This window comes from Melanostigma gelatinosum, assembly GCF_949748355.1.
Source record: "Melanostigma gelatinosum genome assembly, chromosome: 13".
Taxonomy (NCBI): Eukaryota; Metazoa; Chordata; class Actinopteri; order Perciformes; family Zoarcidae; genus Melanostigma; species Melanostigma gelatinosum.
The window spans coordinates 3,151,006-3,173,905 of record NC_136646.1 but is presented as its reverse complement, the minus strand read 5'-3'; the positions used below and the strand labels follow the sequence as shown (position 1 = coordinate 3,173,905).

At 41.3% G+C, this 22,900-nt stretch overlaps 1 protein-coding gene across 3 annotated transcripts in view; it reads left to right on the top strand.

The window, feature by feature from the left end:
* Positions 1–927: 927 nt before the first annotated feature.
* abat (4-aminobutyrate aminotransferase) overlaps positions 928–22,900 on the top strand; it is a 30,816-nt gene continuing 8,843 nt past the window's right edge. For 2 of the 3 annotated variants that reach the window (XM_079281792.1, XM_079281790.1), the window contains exons 1-12: positions 928–1,030; positions 1,557–1,610; positions 10,575–10,720; positions 11,832–11,929; positions 12,072–12,101; positions 12,659–12,776; positions 17,065–17,114; positions 20,700–20,780; positions 20,929–21,021; positions 21,538–21,600; positions 21,725–21,788; positions 22,366–22,514. In XM_079281792.1, the coding sequence (XP_079137918.1) occupies positions 10,651–10,720; positions 11,832–11,929; positions 12,072–12,101; positions 12,659–12,776; positions 17,065–17,114; positions 20,700–20,780; positions 20,929–21,021; positions 21,538–21,600; positions 21,725–21,788; positions 22,366–22,514 (816 nt within the window). In that variant the 5' untranslated portion in view covers positions 928–1,030; positions 1,557–1,610; positions 10,575–10,650. Of the gene's footprint in view, positions 1,031–1,353; positions 1,392–1,556; positions 1,611–10,574; positions 10,721–11,831; positions 11,930–12,071; positions 12,102–12,658; positions 12,777–17,064; positions 17,115–20,699; positions 20,781–20,928; positions 21,022–21,537; positions 21,601–21,724; positions 21,789–22,365; positions 22,515–22,900 lie in introns of those variants that run through there. The other variant, XM_079281791.1, reaches the window with a different exon arrangement.

Here is a 22,900-nt window from a genome sequence, read left to right as displayed (position 1 = left end):
ATCAGTTTCCCTCTCTGTGGGACTAATAAAGGATCATCATGATTTACATTGACATGTGTTTCTGTTTATCATATGAAACAGCTCTAAGTATTTAGGTTGGAACGTTTTAGAATACAAATAGTTCCACTGGCAGTGAGCACATGCATATTCAGTGTTACGAATATGATTAAGAGAGGGTCCATATCATGTTCTCCTCTTAGAGGTCCCTGGCCTCAACAAGTTTGAGAACCCCTGATTCGGAGAATGAGTACCGCACTGTTACAGAGCAGGAGTCTGTCTGTCTGTCTGTTCTATCTCAAACTCTAAAGATCCCTAAACTAGACGCGAGCATGACTGTAGATTCTACTCTCAGACAGCAGCTTTCCATCTGGATCAGAGCTGGTTTGAATTACAGAACATCTGGAGCTGTAATAAAAGTTTCCCACCAGCGAACCAATGGGGGCCTGTAACATGTGCAAAGAAGCTCTCTGTCCTCTCTCCAGCTGTTCAATGGGACATTGTTCCAATCAGCATGATGTGTTCGTGTCTGTACTGAATCTCTTCTGATAAGCGGGTAACCTTCTTGACTCACTCATCAGCTTTGATATTAAACTATACGTCCGCTTGTATCAGTTGCATCACACTCTGCAGTTTCCCAGTCTTGATTCTAATTGTCTGAATTACAATTTATCAAATAATTATTTGCTCAGTTTTCATGTTGCTGATTTGGATGTGATTTGAATCTCTTATTAAAGACCAGTCTGATTCTGCTCAGTGCTGCTTTTTATTACACAGAAGCCACAGAATGCAAAGAGCAAAGGTGTAACTGTGAAACGTGTTGTGCTTTGTGTTGAAATACAAATAAAGTTTTGTTGAAAAAAAGGCCAGAGAGCGAATCTGAATAAGCCCCTCCTCCTGTAGAGAGAGCGGCCTGAGACACACACACACACACGCACACACCCACACACACACGCACGCGCACACACACACACACACACACGGTGCTGCCGTCCACCACTCATCCCTCGCTGCTGCCGACTCCGGATCCCTGGTAAGTGTACTTCATCGCATGCCGGCTCATGAACGACCGTGTCCGCAGAGAGAGTTGTCAAACATTCGTCCTGTCGTATTGACGCTCAGTCCTTCACGTCTGCGGGTGCTCGTGCTTCGGGATGCGCCGCGTTCGACAGCGTCCATGTCGGGGAAGCATTTGGAGCAGCATCGGTGTTGACTCAACATCACAAAGTGATGTGCTATTAGTTCCCTGATAGGATCCATGACTGATGAACAGGATATCTGGTGTGAGAGCCGCCGGCTCCAGTCGGAACCAGATTCAAACATGCACAAACAACATCCATCTAAACAAATGGAATAATTTCAATGCATTTGCCTTTGGATCCACATCAGTGACAGTACTCCTCACACTGACCACTCAGTATATTTCACCTTCCGCTTATAGAAGAGCAGCCTTAGTTGTAACTCAACAGTAATAACCACAGTAAATAAATACGTTTATTTGTTATACCGTATCAATAAAAGACATGCTGTTTTAAGAGTAGATCTTATTTTTGTTCCAGGGCCCGTGCAGCTCAGTTCCGGACTCCTCCAGGTCTCACTGCAGGCATCAGCAGGTAGGGAATTTATTTATTTCACTCTCCAGATGTGTACGAAGCCTCCACATTGTTTTACTACAGACCTGCACTGCCTACCGGCATGGTTCCGACTTTAGGGTAGACTAATACTCTGTATAAAGTCATCTATGATACATCATGATATCTGTGACTGAGGAATAACAAATACCCCTAACAAGACAAAAATAATGAATTGCTGTATGTATTTATTCACACCGTTGTGGGGTCAATGGGTGAATGTTGACATGTAGTGTTATATAAATGCCATTATGTTGTTATGTAAAGTCCAGTTACCTTTGACAAGTCGTCTTCAAAGTGAAAAATTAAATCGGTTTTGTTCCTAAATGGTGTGGTGTGAGGCCTGAAGACAATCCAGATGTTTTTTCATATGCCCAAATTCATTTTGATTAAGTAACAAAGGGTGAGGCCGGACATGTGTTAGCGCTGGATGTTGAAGAGAGGAAGTGGCGAGTGGTTGCTATGGTTACCATGCAGATTTACATGTCAGACTGAATAGTTGTAGATCAGTGAGTGAGTGATGGGCTAAAATACAGCAATAGAAGTCATGTTGAAAGAATGGTTTGAAGCACCAGGTCTCAATCTCACCGACTGTTTAAGGCAGTGGTTCTCAACTGGTCTGGCTGCGGGACCCACCATCACCCCTTAATGACAAGCCACGACCCACGACCCAAATTATATATTTGGGTATATCTATATTCAAGAAGTCTAGTAGTAGTAATGTCTCTGTGTAGTAAACAACTGCCAAATCAAATAAAGAAAGCACACATCACTTATATTTTTACAAATATTTTTCTCATTTTTCAAATTTAACTGGATGAATAAATAATACTTAGAAATACATGAATAAATGTTCTTCTCATTTCAAGTAAAAGTAAAATAAAGGCTGGATTAAAAAATAAATGATGGCACAAAATTAATTTTATAAAAAATATTTTCACTGCAGCTTTAAATTCAGTTCATTCAGGGTGAAGTGAAAAATCCACAATATAATATTTTTTTCATCTTCTAAAAAGAGAAAGTAGTGTGGGAAGAATTCACTTGTATGAGTCTGTCCAGTCAGAGTCGAATGACTGGTCTCTCTAGACATTTCTCTCTTTTGGTAATCGTCCTACGATTTGACGATTACAACTCTCACTACAACAGTCCTGCTCTGCGTTCTATATCCTCGTCTCTCCCCGTGTGTCACGGTGTGTGTACATCTCACTCAAGTCAGGAAACTTGTCAGAATACCCATATTTGATTGGCTGAGCTGCATCACGTGATGCGATTCACACCGCATTGGTCAGTGTGTTTCCTGCACTGCTGAACAAGTGCCGCAAATGCTGGAATAATTCCGCTGCATAAAAAATGCCCCTCAAAATAAAATCGCAACATTTTGGCAAAGGCCCGCGACCCACTGAAAACGGGGCCGCGACCCACCAGTTGAGAATCACTGTGACTCTACACACACCAGTGGAGTGTTTGAATGAATCTTTATGAGAGCACTGCGAGTGATTCTCACTGTCAAACTGTAGTAATGTGATGTTTATGGAGCCAGACTCTCCTCCACCTACAAGGTTCTGGGCTTGGAGCAGCCCCTTTACCTCCATGCTGAAGACGCTCACGGAGCTAACTAGTTTCATTCCATCATTTGTTCTTAAAAAAAGAGAAACATAATACAATTCTATGATAAACAGGGAAACACAACCTGACTTTGTTCTGATGGAAAGCTTTGTGATTTTTCTACAACCAGATGCATGTTCTGTCAGTAACGTCAGGAAATCATCCTCGACAGGGTTTTTACTGGCTCAGAATGAGGCTGAGGCATCATCTTGATCATGTGTACACGTACACGTGTACATGTACGTACACATGTGTACATACAAGTGTACACATGTGTGTATATCACCCTAAATATCGATTTACCAAACATCTTTTAAAACCTACAGGCAAAGGTAGATCTCCTGCATTCAATAGGATTGTAACTTACTTTTATGAGGCAGCCTGTCCTTTTTAATCAAGTGTTCTGATTATTTTGCTTCCTAATTTAAAACCTCAGGGAGAGCAACTGAGGAGGGATTCCTCTCCCAGGATGGACATTATATTGATGTCATTTTACAATGAAAAAAAGAGCAAATTTTCAGTTGTTGAGGAGATTCCTCTCATCTCAGATCAGTCTATTATATATATTGGGGCGACCGTGGCGCACTGGGTTAAGAGGTCGTCTGGGAACCGGAAGGTCAACGGTTCGATTGGGGCGTGTCTCGTGTCGAAGTGTACGTGAGCAATACACTGAACCCCCAGCTCCCCAGGCGCCTGTCATTGGCAGCCCACTGCTCCCTATATACAGGGATGGGTCAAGAGAAAAATTTCCCCCTTAAAGGGATAAAGATAGTATAAATTGTATTCTTCTTCTATTGTATTAAATCTATGTTTCCGCTCATTCAGCCAACAGCATGGATGAATAGATGAAAAACAAAACACTGGTGAGCATGTGAGCTGATAGGAATGAGACCTGAGTCCTTACTTAACCTCCTGTCATTCAATACTTGTGCAGGCGAGGGTCCCTCGAGTTCACCAAGACGCTCTTTAATGAAGACACTCCCCTCGTCCTTGCTATATGATAACAGCTCCTAAAGCAGCTAAACGGGTTAACAGACTACTCTCTGAGTTTATTGCTCTCACACTATTGAGTGACTCTTTGGCATCAGTGTCCAAAAGTAGTTCAGTTTCTTATAAATGTATTTGATTGGATAGAAAAACAATCATGATCCCTATCATTTAAAAATGCTTAGCTTGAACACACTTGTTAAGATGAAATGTGAGAGCATTGATTAGCCCATTGTCTATATACACGTTGTAGCATCCCGGCTGAATAATGGTCTGTAGTCTTGAACTGATGGTCCATAAGTCTTTATTGAACACACCTTGAACACACCGTAAGAACTTGTGCCTCTATCGGCCAGGTGCTAAAATAATAAAACCGTATCCATCTTCCTTGTTAAAACACTTTTTCCGTTCCTTTAGTGACTTTTCTAACGGCTTTCTAACGGCTTCTTACTTCCGGTTTTTATACCTTCCGAATACAAGCGCAACAGGAAATGCACCGACTGCAGTGACAAAACGTCCAAAATAAAAGACATAAAAAAGGAACAATCTATTTAAATACACTATACATTCTCAGAGGTCCTTTACACTCCCACCAAATCACGAGTGGTTTTAAGAATAAAATGGAATACAAAAGCACGAATGATTTCTAAACTCAAAATGACCTGTAAAGCAGGGGTCTCAAACTCCCGGTCATTTTATGTGGCCCGCGAATCCGCCAGCAAAAAAAAAAGAAAAAGTTTAATTTTTTCTTTTTTTTTTCTTTTAAAGTTAGACTTGATGATAAATATATCCCCATAGTCGAAATTATGAGATAGAAAGTCGAAGTTATGAGATAGCAAGTCATAACTATGATAGAAAGTCATAATTCTGAGATAGAAAATCAAAATGATGAGATTGAAAGTCAAAATTATGAAATAGAAAGTCAAAATGATGAGATACTTAAACACACAGTCATAGAAGCAGCTCTTTGACTGGTTACTGTACATTTAACATGGAAATGTAATGTGAGTACATTGAAGACTACTTTAAACTGTGAATGCAGAGAGTTATTTAACAATATGTTAGGAGTAGTTACATTTACAACCGGCCCTTTGTGGGCGACCATGATGCTGATGTGGCCCGGAGTGAAAATGAGTTTGAGAGCCCTGCTCTAAAGGCTCAGTAAATACCACATATAACTTCGGCAAATGTCCTCATGCGGTTCATACAGCACCCTATTGCTCTCAGTTGCAACGTAAAGAAAATATGTCACCAAATATGTCACTAAGGTACATTTGTCCTGTAAACTTTCAAATAGCACAAGAGTGTGTGGGAGTGCACAAGGTGCTGGGAGTAATATGGTAGGTGATATGTGCGGCACACCTGCACTTTAATGCAGGAACCTGCATGACCACATATTTGAGGCCTGTGTCTTAGCCTCTATTTGCTTTTGCTTGTATTATTGAATTTAATTTACAATTAATGAGCGACTAATGTAGCCAGGATGTCTTCGGACAAAGCATCGATGCGGCGCGACACAGTGTTGTTGGACACCGGGATCATGTCCAACTTTTTTGCTTCTTTCTCCCCAATCATACATTCCACCATCTCTCTGGCAGCTGGCAAGCTCACGTCTTCGGCGATTGTGTGCGGTAGCCCCTTTCTCGCTATTCTGTAACCAGATATGAAGCCCGTAGTGCGTCATTTATAGACCCAACACATGAATGAGACTCCAGTTGTTTTTGGCTGTTTTGTAACTCCTCCAATTTCAATATAAAATATGTAAGGGGCTTTTGACTTGCACTGGCATGCTTGGTGTTCAGGTGGCGACGTAAATAAGAGCTTCAGACTGTTAGCCAGAACCTCACTGCACACCACGCACTGTGGCTTTGGGGAATCTGCGTTGCCAATCCAAGTGAAGCCCAGACACACATACTTTTCATCATATTTCCTCTTTTTTTCCCAGTCTGATGCTCACTCTCGTTTCCTCTTTTTTCACCTTGACTCCGCGATGGGCCGATGTGCTCCCGATTTGTCTGTGCTATCCCTTCCTCCTTTTCGGTCTCCTCCGTCTCATCTTCCTCTGACTCTGGCTCGATTTCTTCTCCCGGTCTCTCCCCAACGCACCTCTCCGTTCCCCTCGCCTCCGATTCCTCTCTCTCTCTCTGTCTCTCTGTCCCTCTCCTCTTTTACGACCGATAGCTTCAGATGTCCCACCTGACAGTTTCCCCGATTTCAGCCAGTTTAGCATATTTGCATGAATGTTGCTGAATACATGATGTTCGCTGTTAGCTGACGTTAGCTGCACAAGCTAGGCTGGCTAGTGTGTACGACTGGCGGCAGGTGGCAAGTCTGCCAGAAGGAGCTCAAGTGCATTTATTAAATTGTACGTTTTTAATTTTAAATCTTTGAAGCAGAAAGGAAGCAGACAGGACAGTTTCTGTCATCATTTGGCTTTATTTTGACCTTGACTTTTATAAGAAGACTGATGGGTTTTCCTACTCAAATTCTATACTCATGTTCAGAGACTGAATATCAAAACACCAAGAGGAGGTTCATCTTTCAGGATTTCCCCAAATACATGCAACACCTCCAAATAGTAGTTTTGAAAGAGCATGGAGCTGTAAACCATGTCTGATTCAACAGACTTTATTGCTGGCATTATGGTTACATGTTATGTAGTTGTTGCCTTCTTTATTTTTCTCTTTTTTGTCAGCCATTGATGTTAGGGCATTGTTGAAAGGCAATAGAGAAGCTGAATGAATTGTCTGGCCGTTGATAATTAATCCAGTAGTACTTGTCAAAGCCATCTTTAAAATGGAGAGGTGATTATGTATGAATATATATTTTCTGATCCAGTGCCTTCATGAACAGTCGACAGGAGAAGAAGAAGGTGTTTTCTTGCTCTTTGGTATTGCCGAGCAAATTGAAGGCCTTGGTGTAGAGTTAGATTTTGCAGTGTTGGAGGTGATTTTTTTTTAATTTTCCCTCTCCAGATGTTGAATCACTGGCGAGACCAGACAGATCTTTGAAAGACATATTTGGGTGTTGTTGTTTTCTTTGTTCAATGGCTTCCTGTTCCTTACTACCACCATGATTACCACCATGATTATCGTCAACGTAGAAGATGTTGTTCAGCTCGCTCCCTGACCTTCATCACTTTTACTTGCTCTTTCATGATGAAAGAGCAAGTGTATATGCTTTAGATCCATATACAGTGGGCTGCTTTGTCCTTACAAAGTCCTAAGCTGCTCTAGGTCCAACAGCAAGTCTTTATGGCATAGTTTAAATGATTAGGGAATAGTACGTATACAAAAGTAGTCGTGCTATTGTAATGTGTCTCTTCCTGGTTTTAAAGGCTCCATCACAATAAAGTCATGTCGCTTTCTGAACAGACTGTTCTAGCTCAGGGGGCGGGAAGCTGGTCAATCGCTGGCAGCTCTCATCACTGTGTGTGTGTGTGTGTGTGTGTGTGTGACGCCTGAGGCTTTTGTTTTCCAGAATAATGTAGAGGCTTGAACGAGATCTCATTCTCTGATAGATTTGAGCAACCTATGACCAACATGTGTTGTATTCTTGTTTTCACCTTCACTGACGTAGTGGAGATGTAGCTTCATGATTTCTAAACATCATTCCAACACACAGATGTGTTTGGGTGGTTACTGTCACGGGGTCTTCTGGGTAAATATAGTTGTCTGATGTTTTGCCGCAGCTTGTTTCATGAAGTCTTCATTTTCTAAAATACTTCTGATTGTTTCCTTTATTTCATGTGAGTCAGTAAACTTGTATTCCCTCTTCGCTGCATTATGAGGATGTTTAACTATTTTAGTTTTTATTGAGGGGAATCATGGGAAATGGAATCTACAGCAAGAGATCCGATGATCAGCAGAATTGTCCAAAGGTGCTGTTGGCCATCTAGTAGCATGTGACATCTAGTGATGTTTGTGTTTCACAATCCATCTCTGTATTTTACGTCTGTATTGTATGGCGACAGCTGTGGACGAAGGCGTTGTGTTTTCAGGTCATCCGTCTGTCCGGTTCAATTCTTTAGTGAATTTTCCACTCCTGATAGTGTTAGTGGTGTTGTTTATTAACTGCAGAGGGAAACATCTGACTCTTTTAGCTGCTAAATAAAGCTTCAGATCTGAGATCTGTGTGTATTAACACTGTCCACTGTCTGTCCTATGCTTTGGTTAGTGTGGTGAATGGTTTCTTAGAAGACTGCACATATTGTCTCCCTGCTTCCATTAACGAGAAGCCTCCATTAAAAGCCTAAAACGTCTGTGTTACCCCGGGCTGTTTCAGTCACAGCTGCTAGAATGCTTCAACTGAGCCGCTTGTCTGTAGGTGGAACAGCTTTGGAGTCAGGACTTAGCAGAATACCACGATCCGTGTTCATGCCTTTTATACAGAAGAGCAAAGTGAAATATCAGCACAACCGTCCCATGCTGAGCAGGCTGTCAACGGGTTTTCAGAGATGGAACTCACAACTCCATTGAAGCCATTTTAGTGGAGAAAGTATCTCGTGCAGAGACAACCGATCAAACTATCGACAATGATTATCGGACGATGACTGTTTTTTTTTTAACTCTCCGAAACCGACAATCCAATGTTCACATCTGCTTCATGTTCAGAAGGTGTGTGGACATGAGAAAATATGCAGAGTTTGAACTTCTCTCTTTTCATTCTTTACATCACTATCTCTGTCACGTGTGCAAATGAGTGCGACACTTTGAAAACCTTCCTGAAGAAACACTCTGAAAGTGTGCCCCTTTATCTCCGTATTAAACAGATCATAGCGTCCACCTCCCCCTCTCTTTTCACTCCCCCTTCCGAATTGCTGAATACACTTTTGTGTTGCTGAGATAAAACAGATGAACTAGTTTATTTCTAGCATAAGTCGGCATTCAGTCTCAATAGCAGATGAGACACATCTTCCCATCGTCCCTGTACATCAGACCTTCAGTGATGAATGTAATGAAACCTCAGTGGTACTTTGATATTCAATGAGTAAAATCCTCTTCTTCAGTATAAAGTCTTTCTCATGACTGCGGTATCTATGGTTACGACCACTGAAAGTATTACATTAGACACTATTGCTGTTGTCCTCCCTTTGTGCTCCGATTCCAGCTCGTCCCAGTTTAAACTCGCTGCGTCCCTTCAGCCGTCCTCCATAACTTCATATACCCCCCCCCCCCCCCCCCCGGCATATGTAGATGCAGTCTTGTGTAACTCTTACTCTCCAAACCAGTTTCATCCAGTTCACGAGGTGTTGCCAAGAAACCGGCACCGTGCCCTTGTGCGTGCATAAATGTGTTCATGTGTGTATGTGTGTGTGTGTGCGTGTGTGTGTTTGTGCATGTGTGTGTGCATGGGTCAGGGCTTCCTTTGCTGTGTGAAAGCAGATATCTGGAATGATCCTGTTTCTGCTGCCAGTGTTGCATAAGAGCTTGGAAGGGAGAGAGCAGACAGCCCCTATTTTGACTCACTTCACACATTTGTTCCTTACATTTTTTCTCGATCAAGAGATAACAGGAATAGTTATTGATTATTTAATATTAGTAATATGGCTGTTACACCAGCTGCAGCTTAGAAAGCCTGAAATGGAACATATATACGATTTGTCTTGAGAGTCTTCTAGTTGAAAGCCAAAAGCTTTTCTTTTGATCATCTGTATTTATTTTACTGATATATTTGTATTGTTTCGTCTGTTGTACTGTTTTACCTGTGTTTGAATTTGACCTCAGTTCATCTTGCTTTTTGTTTCGCTTTCTATTGTTATATTGTCGTGTATCCTGCTTTTGCTTTGCTTTATCTGCCCTTTGGAAACTGCTTTTGTATAAATATAGTTATTCTGATTATTATTATACCCCTAAAGCCAAAAAGCAGTAATTATATAATAAGTCACTGTAGTGGTGTAACGGACCACTGTTGATCCGTGATCCGTACGGATCGCCCTCACAGGAGCGCGCATATGAACCGTGGATTAATTACACAGTTTATCTTAACCATCAGTGTGAAACAAAGTTTTACTGACATTGTAATCCACCGACATTCAGTAAAACATGTGATCAGGACATCATGTATGCTTTTCTAGTCTCTGATCATGTTACATTGTAAACAACCAATCAGTCTAAATTGACAGGAGGAGAGCTAGTAAAGATCTGTGATACGATCTGAACCGTGAGGTTCATGAACTGCTGCACCACTAACTCACTGCACTGTAGTGTTAGTTTGACAGAATTTGACAACTAAGATGAAACAATCAACGTGCATAGAGTCTCAGCTCAGCGGCTCTTTTACGCACTCTCTCACCCTCTCACCCTCTCTCTCTCTCTCTCCCTCTCTCTCTCTCTCTCCCTCTCGCTCTCATAGGTGTCCTGGTGAAGTTAGACGCTGAGGGCTCTCTGCCTCTCCCTCCCACGTCTTCCTGCCTCTGGATAGTTTTGTCATGGCGTCCTCCCTGATCAGCCGTCAGTTTGCTCTCTCCCTGCAGAAAAACCTGTGGCTCAGTGCTCCAGGTAAATCCAACACTCTTCAATTTAAATCAAATTTTTTAAAATCCATTCTGTAAGTAGGGTTTCACCAGGTCCAGTCATGGAACTTTGCTATAATGTTGTCTTGTAGATTTACCTAGAAGTGCTAGTGCTAGAACTGTGTGCTAAATGCTTCAGGGATTTGTTTTCCATTCTAATTCAATTTCTTGTCAGTTTTGCTCATTCAGCCATTTTAAAACTTTTTAATGTCATTTAAAAATGATTTACTCTGAAAAGGCCTGCTAAGACCACCTATGTGTCATTTGTGATGTCCCTGAATTGGTCTTAAAGTCTAAATTGAAAGTGTGTTTGAGAAAGCAGATCATCAGTAAATTACACCATTTCTTCTTTTTAATTGTGCATATGCCTCCAGCCCTGCTAGATCTGCACCTCACTGTATTGCAACTGTTTTCAAACTTTATTTCTCAGTGAGCTTGAGTATTTGACATTTTGTATAGTTTTATACTTGTATATTACCAGCAGATAAGAAGTCATACTACTTCCACTGTTCTCAGGGATAACAATCAATGCAACTATATGGTTATATAAGTCAGTTTTTTGAAATCAGTGTAAATGTTTGACTGTACTGAAATCGGATCAAAGTTCTGGCTCCTCTGAGGTCATCGTCTCAAAGGTCATCTCTCCTGTCAATCATGACTGGGCCAATCTGTGTGGGTCATATTTAAAATGTGTAGGATGGGGCCAGAAGTTTAGTTTAAAACATTCAATAAGTGAACTTACAGTATCAACAGAATGTGTAGGTTGACATTTTGTCAAATACATAACATAAATATCTACTGAAGAGAGCATGCTAACTAGCTAGCCGCGGCCGTCCTGTCTTGTATTACCTGGAGAGGCGATAGTGAGTCACTGCAGCATCCGTTGTGTCCTCGGGCCAACATGAGAGGATGTAGAGCTGCCCCGAGTGCTTCATGGGATCTGTTACATTTGTGAATAGATTGTTTGATCTGGTGAGGAGTCCCAAAGGATCAGACCTGTTTCTAACACTTTGGATTTAATATGATCATAACCGGGGTAGTAGCAGCATGTAAACACACTCACTCAGTTATTATTGTTTCTCTGTTGTCTCCACCAGGGTGTCGATATGTCAGTAAGGCAGCACCAAAGACCCAGGTGGAGTTTGACTACGATGGACCATCCATGAAAACTTCAGTTCCTGGACCACGATCACAAGTAACGCACGCACGCACGCACGCACGCACGCACACACACACCAACACACACACACACAAAGCACACACACACACACAAAGCACACAAAGCACACTATCCTTTCTTCAGGTATTACTCAGTAAAACTGACTTTTTTTCTGTAGGAGCTGACGAAGCAGCTGGGAGACATTCAGGTGAGTTGAGGGTTTTGTGTGTGTGTGTGTGTGTGTGTACCGTATATATATATATATGTATATATATATACACACACTATAGTGGTGTTATAGTTGTATGTGTTTGTTATGTTTGTTGGAGGACCACAGTGGTGTTTTAATCCTCAATGATTGTAACTATTGCTGCACTATTGCTGTATTTTTTATCATCAAAAACATTCAATCAATCACTACTCGGAGAGGACTTTTAAAAGCAGCAGCAGTAGGTGAATATGAAAATGATTCTGAGCCATGTCTGCTCTCTGCTTTCTATTTCTAAATGTGTGTAACTGAAGCAGCTATGAGACAGGTCTGGAGTTGTTTTCACTCAGCAAACCATGATCCTGAAACACATGTTAGAATAATAGAATATCTCTCGGTAACATTCACCAGAATATTGGACTTTTTATTCCCACAGAATGATTATTTGTGTGTGTCGTATGGCAGGTGTATGTGTTTGAGCGTCTGCTGCCAAGTTAACACAGGAGGACTGAATTCTTCTGAATAATGTGCTTAATACAGAACATGTCTATTCACAGAATGTTGGTGCAATCAACTTTTTCTGTAACTATGATGAGAGCAGGGGGAACTACCTGGTGGATGTGGACGGCAACCGCATGCTAGATATCTACACTCAGATCTCCTCCATCCCAATCGGTTAGTAGCAAGTGATCCATGTATGGATACAATCCTTTATCACCACATATGCCATTTTACTTTCCGGTATCGATACATATTGTGAATTGGAAAATAAAAAAAGAACTGTAGCTGGAGAGCTGGTAGTTTACCAGCTGGGCACTCGTGCTTCTAGTTTGTTATTGGCAGAAATCTGAAGAAGTTACTCTCATGTATTTGTGTTACTTAAAGGCAAGCAATGATGAAGGCAAGAAGCAACCAAACTCCAGATGGTGCGGCAGTGCTTGACCGCATTCTGCGTTCAAACATCAGTCAGAGTTTAGGGAATTCTTGGGTCTAGTTGCTGTTCTGCTTCCCCTGGCCACATCAGTACATTAAATATACCCAACAAACCGATTTCTGAAACTTGTGGATTATAATATTTGCACAGAGGAAGAAGGCACATTTTAGAGACGTCCAGAGCGGATGCTAAGGATCAGTATCTGGGCTAATCCAGGCGTCAAAATCGGCACCATTCTTCACTGAACTCTCGTGTTTAACTCTCCACCTCCTGGTGCAGCGCCGCGCTCATTTACCACAGCCGGTTCTATAGTGCAGCGTTTCACTGCTTATGTAAGTGAAAATAGTCAGTCAAGGTTCACAGAGATTCCCTCAGCTACAATGCAAAGTGCAATCATCAAACAGCAGTGTACAAAACATTCAGACAGCAGCTTCTCGCTTTAGCTGGTGCTGACGGACCCTTTCACCGATTATAGTGACAAGCACAGCTTCACCCTGTGCCCCCCCCCCCCCCCCCCCACACACACACACACATATCACAAACCTCCAGGCGTGGTCTGGCTGGTCTCATTGCAATGCATGGATTCTGCATCTGCACTTAACTTGCTCCAGATCAGATGCAGATGGCATGTTAATACTAGCAAGAGATTTTGTCTTAATTCAACCTGGGGGCTTTGCAGGTTCTACTCGACTCCTGTTTTGTTAGCATGGGTCTACCCTTTTGTTTTTGGTTCACTGACCAGCATATTTTACAGAAAGTCTATAATTTAAACACTGACCAGTAGAAAAGGGAACTTCCTATACCTTCACTGCCAAAAGTAGATTCTAGATCCTTCATGATAAGATATTTGAAAGACAAATGTCAAGGTTTAGAAAATGCTCTCCTGCTCTCTTTGAAATGGACCTTTGTTCAAAGACTAACCACTACTCCAGTTGGGCTGCAGTATTCCAGTCTGTTTAACATTATTTGTGGTTTCAGCTCCAGGCCTCGGGGCCTCCCTGACAGAGGGGTTTCTGTTGGAGTCAAAAATTCACACACTTAATTAATTCAGTAGTTGAAAGGGCCGGACCACCGGAGCTTGTAACAATTGCTGACATTCTCAGAATACATAACAAAAGTAGATTTATTTAAGACATACCAGGCCAGTATTTCTTCAAAAACTAAATGTAATGTTTTTTTGTTATGCTCACCGTTTCTACCCTCCTCACTGTGACTAGGATGTCTAAAAGCCACAGGATAATAGCATGTCTTTACCCCAGCCTTCCTTTAATTGATAAGAGTACTGGGAGAAGGATGTACTCTCAGAGCCATGACGTTTTTACAGATGAAGTGGAAGTATTTTACATTCATGAATTCAAATGGAAAGGGAGATATTGAGAAAGAATGGACGTCTTGTGCCTGTTTGTCATTGTGATGAAGTCCCCGCAGTTCTTGGACCTCCAGCATTCATAGCGGCCCTTGTTTCCTGTTTTCTCTCTGTGTCCGTCTGAAGCTCAGTAAACAAACTAATGACAACGACCAGTTGGACAAAAGGTTCATGGCTGTGAGACGGTGTTTGCTTGATTTCAGTCTTCAAGGTTTTCTCTGTGTATTTGAGCTCAGAAAGACAAACTGTGTTTTAGTTCAGTTGACAAGGAATGGTTCATTGATTGTGATATTTCTTTGTCTGTAACTGAGCTGGATGTCAGTGGATTGAAGGATTTTGAGTGACATAACAAGTCTGAAAATAATGGGAAATACTGCTAGCCTACTTTAATATCTACCTCTAGTATCTGCCCGCTTGATGTCTAGTTGCAGACCTGCTCTCATAGGATTATTAACCTGTTCATCACTCTTAATACCAAACAATGCATTCAACCCCAGAGGAAAAATTCAAGGTAGAGAGAGAGAATACAAGGTAGAGACTGAGATCATGCAAAAAGCTCCAACAAGTGGAGCGCTTCAGTGTGCCTCACCGCACTCTGCTGGTTGGAAGTGGAACAGCTTATGTAAGGCAGCCACATTCGTTTTGGTAACATTCAAGATTCAAAGCTTTATTGCCACGTGCACAGAAAACAGGACAGACATTGGCACTGATATTTTGTTCTTCATACTAACAGCTGTAACTCAACATGTCATCACTCAAATGTACTATATTTCTTGGAATGTTCCTGAAATTGGTACTCAGGCAAAAATAATTCAAGTACCACATGGAAAGATCTCCACGCTGATATATGCTAAACAAAGGAGTTAATATTCCAATTAGTACAAATGTTTCAATGACTTCTAATCCTACCATTACACATCCCGAAGAAGGTTTCATAACAATTCATATCAATGACAATCCAATAACAATCTGAAACATCCATGAAACATCCCCTCCCCCGCTAAAGCCGCACAGTGCATAACACATCCTAATAGACAGTGATTAGAATCGTCAGTGGATCAAACCACCAACTCAGGTAACACACATCTTGGTAACCTTCTGAAACATTCAAATAATTCAATGATTTTGGAAGAAAGAATGAAAGACTTGTATATAAGACAATATATAAATATCTTTGACTGTTCTCGACAGAACGAATGATTATCCACTCAATGGATTAGTTGATTTTATCGACAGATCTGTAAAGCTGAGTTTCTCTTCAAAGAATCACACAAAAGTACCACTTTAAATCTTGTGTATAACAGAAATTAGTCTCATAAGTCTCTTTGAAATAAGTCAGTCAGCATGAAAATATATTCTAATATGACTCAGATATTAATATTTTAAATAACTAATAAATTCCCTTCGAAGTCCTTAATTACTTTCTACTGAGGGAAAACACATTTTCCAACCTGTACTCATCAGAACATTATCCAAATCGAGACAGAATCCTGTCTTTTCTCAAAACAATGTTCCAAAATACACACGTTTCTGGTTCATATTTACTCCACTCTTCAGCAGACTAACTGCTCAAATAGAACAAGCTGTCAACATAAACACTGCAGTAATGAAACCCAACAAACCTGCAATCTAGTTATCTCCATTATCACTCATCATTTCAAATGTAAAACTCATCCGTAAGCCTCCATATATTACACATCCAGATCAAACCGGTTTGATCACTCGTCCAACAATAGACACAGGCTGTTCCACTGTCACTATCCAGGATCAGTCATTGTTTCACTGAGTGCAGACAAGCTTTCCAGAAATTCAAATATACATTTTCTGATAAACACATCACCGGTGAACAGCCTAACATCGCAACGCTTGACGCTGAACACAGGCACCAGGTGAGGATGCCCACTTACCATGTGGAAAGTCAGTGCTTCGTTTATCCTCGTGCTCCTCTCCTCAGAGCGCTGTGTCAGTGCTTCATCACAGATCCATTCTGCTTGCTTTTTAAGTGGCCAAATCAATGAAACTCCATATACCATGTTTTCATTGCTACATGATAAATGTATGAAAGAAAAGCCAGAACTGAGCATCAACCCACTTTAGCCATTGTTGGTGATTGATTGTGTCATCTTCATATTTCATGATTTGTTTTGGTTCTATGTGTTGGATTTGAATTTGTTATATGAAATGTTAGCAAATATGCATTTTTAGCCCAAAAAGCGTATATCAGGGGCCGGTGGCAACAAGCTAACAGTGTGTTATCCAGCTAACTGGATGGCTTTGCTCACACTCACTCTAACCCATGAATTCAAGACAATTGCCTTTCATGAGAGATAGCAGGTGGCTGTTATATAGATTTGTCTTGAAATGTTGGATGTGGAGTGCTTCTCGGTAGCAGCGTTATGTGTGTAAAGATGTATAACATAAAAATATATATATTTATGATTTGCTTATTCAAATTATTAAATTACTTATTAATTCAATCATTATTAATTCAATATTTTTAACATCTTCAAACGTGATCTGGATGAAAATACGAAATGTACCCATACTTTTTCTTTCCAGTATAAATGTGTACATCTACTCTGACCCCGAGACCAGTTAGAGTGTCCATCCACGTTTTCAATGCTTCCTACGCCCATGCCCACTCTCACTCTGTCCTCCCTCAGGCTACAACCACCCTGCTCTCCTCAAACTGATGTCCAATCCAAACAATCTGGTAGGTCTTCCACATTCAAGATCATTTGTATCATCACTACAGTGAGAGTATGAACTGGTGTTGTTGTGTATTGATTTGTTATAGTGCACGGTGGTCCAGCTTTTACAGTAAGACAACCACAGTTGTGTAATTGTTGGAATGCTGTTAAGGAGCGTGTTTGGGTTATCAGCATCTAAGAAACTGAATCCTTGACATCAATAGAATTATTAATGTAAGTAACAATTATTAATGATTATTAATAACAACGGGGCACCACCCTGCGAACAGGGACCAATAACCAAACGATAAAACTAAGTCTCATAATTAGTGGTCACTCATAATGTCAATAGTCTAAGTACGATTGCACATTCAGTGACAGTGAAGGTTTAAGTTCGAGCACAGGCTACTACATCCAGTTTTATTACACACATATGCACAAGTAATCACAGACGACTGCTCTTTAAAGTATAACAGAGTTTATTAAATCAAAATAATAAATGATCAAATCAAGTAATATTGCAACCAACAAACGTTATCATACAATTTGATGTGTCTAATACCTAAAGTCAAATGAATAAAATGGGATAAGGATATATGTATGTTGGTGTGGATGTATGTATGTAAGTATGTGTGTGTGTGTGTGTGTGTGTGTGTGTGTGTGTGTGTGTGTGTGTGTGTGTGTGTGAGAGAATCTATGTGGGTGAAACGAGGGGGTGTAACCTATTCCATCAGTGATGAAAAGAGGAGGGGACAATCTAGAACTACAACCTGGAACTACAAACCAAGATGGCGGACAAAATGGCTGAGAGGTGGCTGCGTGTGAACACGTGTGACGGTGCAGCACGTGGTTAGGGACAATCGATTGCGAGGGGTTCCCCCAGGCTCATAGGCTCTAACTATGTGTGTGCGGGTTAAGAGGGAGAGAGAGAAAAGGAGAGAGAGAGAGAAATCAACTCTGCGTGCGGTTCGTGTCGTAGTGTCTTATCCTGCACAAGTCTGCGGTCGTCGTTCTGAACTGACGGCAGCTTATGCAGTGATAGCCACGGCCCTACACCCACTCACAGAGTCGATTTAAGGAAGAGAGAATACGAAACGAAATAAAATAAATCCCCAAACAACACAGACCTTTATCACTGCGGTGAGATGAGGGTATTGCTTTCTTTTCACCCCGAAACTCGGTCGGCGAGACGAGGGTCCGGCCACCGTAGTTTCAGTCTTTAAAGTGATAGAACACAAACTCTACATTCAGTAGCAGCGACGGATCTAATGCAAACAGTTACAGCAGGAAATACACAATATAACGGGACTCCGTGGTCCGCGATGGTTGCGCAATAACACGGTATAACACGACAGTGACTTAACACAACAAGATACGGGAATAACAACACATCAACGAATAGGCTATATTACGCTTAAGCTAAGCTATGCCCAGATACCATGAATCTTACTTGTAGGAGCTTCGTTCGGTGGGCCCGTTTTCCGTGGTGGGAATCGGTCAGTCCTCGAGTGTTGACTCTGCAGCGCGGCTTTCGTAGCGGGCGCAGACTGGGTGGGGTAACTCGATCCTCAGGAGTCGGCAGCTCCTGGTGGCGTGGCTCTCTCTGGAGCAGACGCAGACTCGATCTGTCCTCTCTGCAGAGAGGACGATTTAACTTCGGCTAAGGCGACATGGTCGGTTCGTCGCTCCCGGTAATCATCGGTTGAGGAAAGAGGGTTAGTCTTTCTGCCGGCTGTGTGCACAAAAAGGAGTGGGGATACGGGATAGGAGCTATCCGTTCTCGCACTCGGATCCAGAACTCAAAATAAAAACACAGTCTGTTTTCGACCAGCGAATGTAACATGTGACCTGACAGGATTTGATGAGGCCGCGGCTCCTCATGAGTCTGCGTGGTGCTGGAGGGAGAGGCTGGGGTCTTCTTGTGGCCAGGACGAGTCCGGCGCGAAGAGAGCGATTTTCGCCGTGAGCTCGCTTATAACCAGGTCGGCATAAACAGCGGGGGGCACGTTCTTGGCCAATGAAGGGTCAGCGTCAGGTTTTGGCCGGAGCTGGGGGTGTGGTCATCTTGAGTGGACAGCGGATCAGATCTCAGGTCAGGCGTTTGTTGAGAGGAAGGGAAACATGGCTGCTCTTGTGTTTGACAACGCATGTGAGGGACTCAGCCAGCCAGGAGGTGTCGCCAGACCCCAACACTGCCATTACTTTTACTACTACTATGACTACTACTGTTATATTAAATACTACGACCACTACTACAGCTATTACTACTACTACTGATACTAGGCTACTACTTCTTCTAAATACTAATACTTCTACTACTAATGATACTTCTACTACAACTACGACTTCTACTACTACTATTACAAATATCACTACTGCTACGACTACTACTTATTCTAATGCTACTAATACTTCTACTACTAATAATACTTCTACTTCAACTACAACTTCTACTACTATTACTACAAATATCACTACTTCTGAAATTTGTTTAAGCCACAGATATTGTTCAAATATCAAAATGTTCAGCTCTTTCAGGAGAGGTGTGATATGACTTTTCATATTTGTAATCTTTAAACTTTTTGAATTAAGCTTTTTGCAATTTTCTTTTGAATTGGATATCTATTTTCAGCAATGTTTTTGCGATTAATTTCAGTTTTCAGCATTCCAACGCATTTTCAGAAGGAAATGCTTTTTCTAGTTCTTTCTGCTCTCTCTCTCTCCCTCTCTCTCATTCAGTCATTCAGGGTTTAGAGACTTTTAGAGAAACCCCCCCCCCCACACATACACATACACACACACACACACACACACCCCCCATTTCAAAATAAAAGCCCAAAAGAGTGAATTCTAACTGAAATGCTTGTGATGAAGCCAGGCATTTAATAACCTCTGTTTATGTGTGTCAAACTTTATGATTATGTCTCCTCTCCCCCTCTCCTTAGAATATCAACATGTTCAGCTCTTTCAGGAGAGGGGTGATATGACTTTTCATAGTTGGAATCTTTAAACTTTTTGAATCATTAAGCTTTTTGCAATTTAAAAAAAATTGGATATCTATTTTCAGCAATGTTTTTGCAATTCATTTCAAATTTCAGCATTCCAACGCATTTTCAGCAGGAAATGCATTTTCTAGTTTGAATTAAGATGCTCCTGGTTTTGACTGTTCCACTACTGTCCGAGTAAAGCTCAACTCTAAAGAAGATTATCCCAAAATATTACCAAATAACGGGCTGTGGTGCTTGTGGAATCCTGCACTAATCTAGGGGCGTCATGAACAATGCATGGATTCGTGGCTCAGAAAATGGAAATACAGTTGAGTGGAGTACTACATTAAGCAGTCACTGATGTCAAATCATTTCATAATTGAATTTGTACTTTATCTGGACAATAGGTGATGTAAGTAAATCACACAGCAATGCTGTGGTCAATGAATGGAGCTTACATGTTATTTACCCTACTTTAAATGAGCAACCACGTCACAGTGTAGTCGGGTAGGTGAGAGCAGTCAAAGTGAATGGATTGCTGAGTGTCCCTTCATATAAAGTGTTACTTGTGCTAGTTCGGTGTTGTCTGAAAGGTGCCTGTGCTTCCTTTCTGTCTTTCAGAGTACTCTTGTGAACCGACCCGCCCTGGGAATCCTGCCTCCGGAGAACTTTCCAGAAAAACTCGCTGAAAGTCTTCTCTCAGTTAGTAACATACACACAAATTTCAACATATTGAACAGTTGAGAGATAATGGTGTTAATATTGTTGTAATAAAAGTGTATTTCATTTTATGCATATTTGACTTGTAAAGACAAACAACAATACGACAATAAGTCTTCCCTCCTGTCAGGTGGCTCCCAGTGGGATGGCTCGTGTTCAGACAATGTCCTGTGGCTCTTGCTCCAATGAGAATGCTTACAAAGCAATGTTTATCTGGTACAGGGTGAGTGAGTACTACTCCTACTGCTACTGCTATTTCTGCTATTATTAGTGCTTCTACCCGGGAGCAAGACACTGAAACCCGGGTTGCTCCCCGGTTGCTTCACAGCAGCTCACTGCTCCAAAAAATGCTTAGGATGTGTTAAAAGATCACATTTCATTTATTAACTTGTATGTGTATGACCATTGTAATAACTCCAACTCCATTCTTGAGTCTCGAGTTGCTAATCGGCTTAAAAATATGAACCTTCGCACAGAACAGGAGGTCTTGGCCCGGAGATCCACTGTCTTTTCTCTGGATATCGGCTGGTTACACCATAAACAGAGCTTTCTGTGAGCCCCTTTTAAACACTGATTGAGCCTGATGAATTCATTATGAGTGGCATTTAAATTTACATAGTGTACACCATTTTATTTCTTAAATATGTTTATTGTTCTGTTCTCAAGATAAATATCTATATTAGATATGATCTCAACAACCAAATGTAAATGTAGCTTCATCTGTGTGTGTTTGCTGTAGAACAAGGAGCGAGGCCACAACACACCGTCTGAAGAAGATCTCAGCTCCTGCATGATAAACCAGGTGGGGGAAAGAACGTTCACTACAAATCAGAATATTTTGACATTTCCAGATATATTATACTAAATATGTGCATCATCCTCTTTGTCTTTCTTTCTTTCTTTCTTTCTCTGTTTTTCTGTCTCAGGTCCCAGGTTGTCCAGAACTCAGTATTTTATCTTTCATGGGAGCTTTCCATGGAAGAACCATGGGTATGTTATCGATCGCTTCTATTTTGACTTTTTAGAAATGTTGTTGATGTTAGAATTACATTTTGAAAAATCATCTTGAGTGTGGCTCAGTATCTGAGGGAGCTTTGAAACAATCCAAACGTTAAGCTTTCTGCAGGTAACACAGTTCAAGTTACGTGAATAAACATTTCGATTCTGGCTTTGCTTGGTCCAACAGTATCATAGCATTTAATATTATTATCTGAATTGGTTAGTGAAAATCGCCTTAGTCCCGGAGTAGGAAAACCATTGGTCACAGGCCGCTGACTTGTGATCTGGGCCTCCGAGTATAACCACGACCAGAGTCATGTCATACTCAACATTCTGCTGCTCTGAAATTCTCTCCACGAATGAAAAGTGTTTTCATTCTCTTCATTCCAGTCACTTCTTTTCTATTGTTGGTAAACTACTGTCAGTTCAACTCAACACGTCAACACAAGATATAAACCTGAAGCACACCAGAAATACTACATGATGAACAACCATTGAACTACAGTGGCTGAGTTATTATTGCAACATCATAGATTCATGGCTAACACAATGTTTTTGCCTTGTTAAGGTTGCTTGGCAACGACACACTCTAAAGCAATCCACAAGCTGGATGTGCCATCATTTGATTGGCCGATCGCTCCGTTTCCCAAACTGCAGTACCCGCTGGAGGAATTTACCAGAGAGAATGCACAGGACGAGGCTCGCTGTCTGGAGGAGGTAGGCTGTGTGTGTCGAGGAGCAAGCTGCGATGGCCATTATTTCGTTTTTGTTTTCTGGGATTAACCTGACAAAAAGTCATCCAGTCACACAGTCAGCCAACACACAGGTGCTATGCCTTAAATACATTATATGTCAATGCACTCATACAACCTTAATAAAGTAGACTTTTATCCTACGAACCTGTGAACAAAGAAATACTCCAGCACCATTTGCTTTCTAATTGTTAGATAAATGTATTAACGTAATTAAAACTGAAGGTTATGTAGTTTGTATCAGTCCATGAAAAACTCAAAATATTCTTCCTCTTTAAAAAATGACAAATAAATACACATGCATCCAACAGGTGTTCAGTTCAACTCATTCCCTATCCAAGCAGCTATTCA